Source organism: Primulina tabacum, chromosome 18 (assembly GCF_025594145.1).
Source record: "Primulina tabacum isolate GXHZ01 chromosome 18, ASM2559414v2, whole genome shotgun sequence".
In the NCBI taxonomy this organism is placed as follows: Eukaryota; Viridiplantae; Streptophyta; class Magnoliopsida; order Lamiales; family Gesneriaceae; genus Primulina; species Primulina tabacum.
In genome coordinates, this window is record NC_134567.1 from 31,106,626 (window position 1) to 31,114,589 (window position 7,964).

General features: G+C 32.5%; 2 protein-coding genes across 2 annotated transcripts; one reads left to right on the forward strand and one right to left on the reverse strand.

Moving 5' to 3' along the window:
• The first annotated feature begins 857 nt into the window (after positions 1 to 857).
• On the forward strand, positions 858 to 4,053 carry LOC142532494 (uncharacterized). The gene is made up of 6 exons (XM_075638777.1): positions 858 to 1,102; positions 1,187 to 1,255; positions 1,342 to 1,421; positions 1,530 to 1,732; positions 2,029 to 2,061; positions 3,913 to 4,053. The coding sequence occupies exons 1-6, from the start codon at positions 918 to 920 to the stop codon at positions 4,051 to 4,053; spliced, it is 711 nt and encodes a 236-aa protein (XP_075494892.1). The 5' UTR covers positions 858 to 917.
• A 754-nt stretch (positions 4,054 to 4,807) lies between these two features.
• LOC142532495 (putative indole-3-pyruvate monooxygenase YUCCA11) lies at positions 4,808 to 7,730 on the reverse strand. Its single transcript, XM_075638778.1, has 3 exons — positions 7,089 to 7,730; positions 5,147 to 5,382; positions 4,808 to 5,006 (listed from the first exon to the last, which is right to left on the reverse strand). The coding sequence occupies exons 1-3, from the start codon at positions 7,728 to 7,730 to the stop codon at positions 4,808 to 4,810; spliced, it is 1,077 nt and encodes a 358-aa protein (XP_075494893.1).
• Between the last annotated feature and the right edge of the window lie 234 nt (positions 7,731 to 7,964).

Genomic DNA, 7,964 nt, shown 5'->3' on the forward strand with positions numbered 1-7,964 from the left:
TTCCTTGATTGTTCCCAAGAGGAATTTGTGTATGAAAGATGCATATAATTTTACGACGATATATTCATATACCGAAATAAGTTTTAACATGACGTTGAATAATAGACTTGTCGTGATAATATTTCGGTTTCCTTTCTTCTCTCTGTTTTTTTTATATAACTTTATTGGTATAATATTTACGAGTGTCTCTCATGAGACTAACTCACGAATATTTATCTGTGAGACGCGTCAATCCTACTGATATTCACAATAAAAAGTAATACTCTAAGCATAAAAAATAATATTTTTTCATAGATTACTCAAATAAGAGATCCGTCTAACAAAATACGACCAGTGAGACCGTCTCACACAAGTTTTTGTCAATATTTATTACTGATTTTTATATATATTCATATTGAATGAAACCCAAAGCTAGCTATTTTTCAAATGATCATATCCATAAACAAAATTAATTTTATTGGAACCGGCCAATAGTTTTATTTTTCAACACATCCCAGTCGATTTGTCCCAAAAGCTCGAATAAATTGACATATTCGCCAAAATGGACCCAATTATTAAGGTAGAAAACATTCGAGGAAAAACGTAAAAGTTGATATTACAGATCTCAATTCAGCACGTTTGTGTATAACTCAAGTAAACAAAATCATACTACAACGATATGAGTTTCTAGAACTTAAAAACGTTGATTAATTATATCCATGAAGTCAAAGGTAAATAAGAATATTGATAATATATATATATATATATATATTTATATATCTTGTTCGATACTCAGCGTGTCGGCTATAATTCTATACCTAATCTTTATAAATACTCAAGAAATCAATTTCCATACTTGGATATATAAAATAATTTCATTACCATCTTATCCTTTCCAGAGATATAATAATAATCGAAACGTCATTCTTGAATATACAATGCTGATGACGACAAGTTCATTACTTTCTCAGAGTCTCGTAATCCCTGTCAAATCCTCGTACAAACCCAAGACCGGATTGCCGTATTCATCTTCAAGTTTCTCTATCCGGAGAGATGGAAACCTTTTTCTGGGTGAAAAAACCTTGAGTATCAGACGAGTTCGAAAGAATGACAAGGTTCAGAGGTAATCAGCAGTCTTGAATGTATAAATTTCATTGTCCATCATTCTTTGCAAATGTTAAAGATCGTTGCTTAATTCTTTTTTCAGAAATTTTTCTGTACTGTGTGCTATTCAACCAGGAGTTCCGCCGCCTTCCGAGCCTCCTATCCAATTACTGTAAGCTAAATTTACATTGATTTCTCTTCACGAACGTGGGTTTTTCATTTTCAGTTTATCCTGAATATCGATATTTCTTTATCCAGGAACTGGATTGTGGGAGTAGTTGTAACATTGGTTCTACCATTTTTCACACACAAATGGGGCTCATTTCTCAAAATCAGAAGTACGTTTATATATTCCCTGATTTCATTTTCATGATCAGTTTATGGTTAATTTTTTATTTTTTTACAACAATATATATTTAATCAATGGACTTGTTTGATGGGTTCAGATGAAGTTGAAACGGTGGTGGAGACGATAGAAGAAATAGCAGAGGTGGTGGAAAAGGTGGCGGACGGAGTGGAGAAAGTTGCGGAGGATATCGCCAATCATCTGCCCGAAGGTGGGACGCTCAGAAAAGCTGTGGATTTTGTTGAAAATGTGGCTGAAACAGTTAGTAAGGACGCTCATTTGGTCGAAGATTTAATTCATAAGGTACATGGACCGATCTTTTACATATTTTGTTTCTTTGAAAATTTTAGTCTATATATCCGGCAACAATACGACCCTGAAATTTCAATCTTAGTCTTTTTCGAACATGTGTAGTGTCGTATCGACTCCCGATAAAAAAAATGGCTAAAACTGCGGAAATTTGGAAACTACAGAACAAATAATGAAATATGATAAAACAAAAATACCGTTCAAATAATATTTCCACCGTAAAATTTCCATAATTCAAAATAAATTATTTTTACTGATTTTATACGCATTAAATAACCATGGTGATGTAGGTACATGAGGCGGAAGAAAAAGTAGAGGAATGTGTTGACATAGAGCCCATGAGAATCACGAACTAGCAAATGAGGGTGTGTCGCAGAAAATTTAAAGTTACACACACACACACACACATATGCACATTTCATTGTATATTAATTAATTGGACTGGGTATGAAAATTATACCGAGTAAATATGGTAAACATGATAATTCTTTAATTTATATAATTTGTTTATAATTTATCTATTCATTTTCTATATAAATAGATATAAAATTTCGCAACTGTACTACATTTCATCTGAATTTGTTCGATTTGATCATATACAAATGTAATTAATCAAGAAAATAAACGCAAGGAACGTGTCCCCAGAAAGGAAATTTTGGCATGTTTTTAAGATGTTACTATATTGTTTCTCAGAAAAAGAAAAAAGATGTTGCCGTATAGTTCATGCAGGCCGCCATTAATCCAAAGTTTTGAAATTTAATTTAAGAAAGTGGGTCCGATTTGTTTAGTGTTTCTTAATCCTTGTACGTTAAAAAAAAAAAAAAGGGTTGAAGACGTTAGTTAAAATGTAGGCTTGCTCTATTTATTAATTAATAAATATTAATGGGTGGTGGGTTGAATTTTCCGCGGCGACTAAAGAACCATGCATTTCGCATATTCTCCAACCAAGATTTGGATGAGTTAGTCAACTTGCAATCAATGGAATCAAAACAAAACAAAATAATAATAATAATAATATATTATCGATTCTGCGCTGCTCAGATGATAATTGATTAAAATTGGAAAATTGATTAAAATTGGAAATAAAACCAAGATTTTGAATTGTCTAACATCAAGACAAAAAATGAAAAATAATATGACTAAAAATTTAATTTTCCTAGAAAAAGGCACACATATTTAATAATTTCATGACATTTTTTTTTAACCTCAAATCAATTACCGAACTTTTTTTATGGATTTAAAAAAAAATTGATCTGGTAATAAAATTCAAGTTTGAAATACTGGACGCTAAAATATTTGAATGTGTGCGTCTGATATATATTTAGCACACACCTGCCCTGTTCTTATATTCAAAGCACTAAACATTAAACATATAATTAAATAAATAATTCTTTCCGAGTAATCAGATAATATCATATTTCCAGCTTAACCCATAACTTCGATGCAGATTGAGATGAATATAAATAGAATGCTACTCAAATAAAATTACATTTATTATATGTATCTTTTTTCTATTATGCAAAACATAAAGTCAATTTGAAATTTTAAAATGATCGTAAAGTAAACGGAATCTTTCAAATTTCAATAATGGGTTCTTGTTTTGCTTTTCTTCCCTCCCTTGTTCAAAATTATTATGCGCGTCTACAAGCCATCAGCACGTTTATTCAAAAACCGTAATTGTTTTTGGTCCTTTCACGATCCCCAGACCGCACTAAAAGTTCGAATTTAAGGGGCGTGTATTCAATCTTGGAAATTTAATTACTTTCATTGACTTTTGTATAGTTTAAAAGTCTAGAGATATTAAACATAGACATTTATAAACTCTATAAAAGTTTAGTGATATTTAAATTAGATATTTCTAGAATCTTAAAAAATCTAGTGGTATTCAAACTTGACTTTTTAAAAATCTATAAAAATCTATAGGATATCCAATACTGAATCATACATGAGTTTCGCTGATCCCATTTCTTGAGAAACAATAAAAACCAATTTCTGAAAATGAAATTTGATAATGCAGGAGTTTGATTCTTGGAATAGCGCCAACTGAAACATCCACATCATCAGTAATATATATATTCCTTATATTCTTACTTTCAAACAATTATTTCTTGAATTGAAATAGACACGGAAATTATGCAAGAAATAAATATTTCTCTTCTTCAAAACGTGTACAGGACGTTGATGACGCTGTGAAAATAGTAGAAGAGATAGCAGAAGTGGTAGATAAGGTGGCTAAGGTTGTCGATGAAGCGGACCGTGGAAAAGTAAAGAAAGTGGTGAAAATTGTGGAGGAAGTGGCTGAGAAAACAGGGTAAAGATGCTCATAGACGCTATTAAAAAGGTAATCAATTCAAATAATCTACTTGCATGCCAAGTGCGTGTATTTTTAGCATATCAAGTGGAATATTGAATTGTCTCAATATGAACTTTGAATATTTCATATGATATGAACCACATTTCCTAGTTTTTTTTTCCCGAATGAATATGTTTCGAGGATAAACAAAAATTAAATAAAAAGAGAGAAAACGTGACGTTGTGATTAATTATGTATGTATATTCAACCATCTGCATTAGTTTTAACGGGGTTAGATTATTGAATATTATTTATTAGTTACGACTATATGCATGTTAGTAATCTGACCGTCAAATTATAAAATAGCTTAGCCAACAAGATTGGTTAAGTAGTTAGTCGGTGCCTAATTAAAATTATTAGTTTAGAATGACTTTAATTAACTGCAGATGATTAGGTAGTCACGTATGTATTATGTCTCATTGGAATACATACATTATTACTTGGTCAATCGAGTGATTGTTTTTATTACTACTATCCTCGTACAAACCTAAAAGTGTGGATAACGCTATTTTTTCAACGTTACGAAAATGTTAATGCTAACTATTAATAATATACTAATGCACGCATTCCGTGTATTGCTCATCAATGTTTTTGTTGTGTTGTCGTGGAGTGTTTGAAGAAGTTTAAACATAACACTGAGGTTAAAGTGTTGTGTGTGAGAGTTGTTTGTTGAACAAGATTTCGGCTTCATATAGTTTGCATCCATAGTTGTTTGATTATAACCCATATAATGCATCAGTAATTCCCCGAAAATAATAACGATTAACCGAATTAGAAAGATAAGTGTCAAGTACCTTGAGCCATTTGGCGACGGTGCTCTTGTAGCCGGTGGCAAAAACCACGGAGTCGAATGTTTTAGTACTTCCATCTATGAAGTCCACATGATTCCATCGATGCTTTTTATGGACGGGAATACCTATCAAGTCATCACGTAAAACGAAAACTTCACGTGGAACTTACCAATGAATGATGCGGTACTTTAGTTGAAATATATTCAAAGAAGATAAATTTTTCTCCAAAATACATGTCGTGGCAAATATTTTTACGCCATTTTTATCTTTATTTCTCGACTTCGAATTTTGTTGATGGTCCCAACGTCAATTACAGGAGATCTGCCCGTTTCCATTTTCAGATAAAAGGGTCCCTTGTCTGGCCTTTGAATCCCATAATCAGAAAGACTGCCATACTTCAATTTGCTTAACATTAGTACAATGTTGTCCACTATATTTAAAGGCACACACTTTAATAGAACCATCTCGACTTGTACCATTCTCTTTGTAAGAATATGCACCTGCGAAAACAAAAATCTTAAAAAACTATTCTTAATTTGCTTTAAAGAAAGAATTGCAATCAAAGATGTATTTATCGGAAAAAAATTGGTTTTTAGCACTAGAGAAAAGAAAAACAACATTTTTTGTCCTTTAACTTGCACGTTTTTCATATTTGTCATGTTATTGTTCAATTCACAATTTTAGATCAATTGTTTTTCAATTTCACTAATTTTTAATCGGAATGCTGACGTAACATCATATATAAAAGCAGTGTCCAAGGCCACAACAGCAATATCTAGTGCATATTTCGAATAAAAAAGACCAAAAGAGAGAGAGAAAAAAAGTGAAAGTTAGAAGACAAAAATAATAATTGGCCGATAATATGACCCCAAAAAAAAATATCACTACAAGAAAAATTTCAATCAACAACACTCATACGACAATGGTTTTTATTAAACCATTGTCTTTTTTCTTTTAACAACGGTTTTAACATTTGTTAAAACCGTTGTCGTAGCCTAAAAAACCCCGCTTATAGACAACGGTTTTTTAAAAACCGTTGCATTTTATGTGTCTACGACATTGTCTTTGATTTGTCTATGAGCGTTTTTTTTTTTTTTTGTTACAACAACGGTTTTTAAAAACTGTTGTCTAAGAGCTTTTTGGGCTACAACAACGGTTGTTTGTCTATGAGCGGTTTTTTTTAGGCTACAACAACGGTTTTTTAAAACAGTTGTCTTTTGAATGGTTTTTTTGGGCTACAACAAACGTTTTTTCAAAAACCATTGTCTATATAAGATTCTGTCAAGGGTCAAAGACAACGGTTTGTGTAAACCGTTTGTCTTTCGGATGGTTTTTAACTACGACAACGGTTTTTTAAAACGTTGTCATTTCTTAGTGTTTTATTTTGTTAAAGACAACGGTTTTTGAAAAAATGTTGTCGTAGTTTCTAATTTTTTTTAAAAAAATCGGTTAATATTTAGCAACGGTTTTTTAAATTACTACGATTCTATTACAGTAGTCGCTCATAGCGACGGTTTATACAAACACCGTCGCTAGTAGCGACGGTTAAATCAAATACCGTTGCACACTATAAATATCCGCTAAGTCATTTCCTTGGTCAGTTTCACTTTTCAAATTTTTTTTTCTTCCACGATTTTCCTTAAACTTCAATTTTAAGTTAAAGATTATAAATATATTAATTCAGTAAGATTGTAAGTTTTTTTGTTAGGTTTATAAAATTATAACCGTAATTTTTTTTTATTTTACAAAAACAATAGCGACGGAAATCATAACAAAAACCGTCGCTAATTAGTGACGACAATCATTAGCGACGGACAACCAAATTTGTCGCTATTAGCGACGGAGTTGTTTAGAAAAACTGTCGCAAAATTTGTTTTACAAGGATTTTTCAATGCTACGACAACGGTTTTTCACCGTCGTCTTTAGACGTCTACGACAACGGTTTTTCACAATTGTTTTTGAGCGCACCATTTAACAACAGTTCTTGTAGTGTATGCAAATTATAAGACTAAAAATATTGTTATCTCCTATAAAGTATAAATCAAACATCTTAAGATCCAAGTTATAAAAATAAAGTGGAAATTGTAGAGTTTAATATATGTTAATATTATATGTTATTTAGATTAATATTGTTGATTAATAAGGTTTTTCTTATCATCATGAATGGATATTGGAGTAATATATATACTTTGTTAATAACACTTACAGGACTTCTAGCAACAATAGAAGCGTGAGCACCCCAATTCCATAAATCAAATGCGATTTCCATACCCGAGCTCCTACTTCCCACGACCAACACATCTCTATTCTCATATTTCTTCCCGTTTCTATAATCACTAGAATGCATCACATCCCCAGAAATCGAATCCAAACCCAGAATCTGAGGCACAAAACCCTCACCATTCTCACCCGAGGCGACAACAAGAAAAGCCGATACATATTCCTCAGTCCTGTCCAAACGCGTGTTTTTAGCAGCAACCGTCCAGTTCCGGCCGAAAGAAGCAGACTCCACTTCACGATGGTACAATGGAGCCAAATTGTAATGACCGATATAGTCATCAAGGTACTGGATGAAACCCTGTTTGGTCACGAATGTGGGTGCACCTGGAGGGAAAGGCATGTTTGGGAGTTCACAGAACTCCTTGGCTAAGTGAAGCTTCAGCCTGTCGTAAGACCTTTTCTTCCACAGAAAAGCGCAGCAGTCTTCTTTTTCTAAGACAATATTTGGTATGTTATTTAGGTTTAGGCATGCAGAGGTTGCCAATCCTGCTGGACCTGCGCCTACGATCAATACTACGGTCTCTTGCTTCATATTTTGTGTTTCTTGATTCTTCATTGCTTTACGCATGCGGTCCTATATATATTAAACAAAATATAATTGGATCGCCGCGCATAATATTTTACACGGTTAGAAGATGATTTTTTCGTTATATTTTAACTTTTAGCAGTTTTATTAAGGAACAAAGCATGAAGTATTCCGTTTGTTGATGTTTAGCCCATCTACGTCCCCGGCGTTATCTGCACGTTAAAATTTAACGGAAATCTGATACGTACATGTCCCGTGGCCTTTCCCCCTAAAATC

Coding starts and splice junctions, on each gene's coding strand:
- LOC142532494 (XM_075638777.1), top strand. CDS start 918: ATGCTGATGACGACAAGTTCATTACTTTCTCAGAGTCTCGTAATCCCT. Junction 1,733..2,028: donor TCGAAGATTTAATTCATAAG/GTACATGGACCG, acceptor ATGGTGATGTAG/GTACATGAGGCGGAAGAAAA. Junction 2,062..3,912: donor AAGAAAAAGTAGAGGAATGT/GTTGACATAGAG, acceptor AAACGTGTACAG/GACGTTGATGACGCTGTGAA.
- LOC142532495 (XM_075638778.1), bottom strand. CDS start 7,730: ATGCGTAAAGCAATGAAGAATCAAGAAACACAAAATATGAAGCAAGAG. Junction 5,383..7,088: donor CTATTGTTGCTAGAAGTCCT/GTAAGTGTTATT, acceptor TTGTTTTCGCAG/GTGCATATTCTTACAAAGAG. Junction 5,007..5,146: donor CGAAGTCGAGAAATAAAGAT/AAAAATGGCGTA, acceptor TGACTTGATAGG/TATTCCCGTCCATAAAAAGC.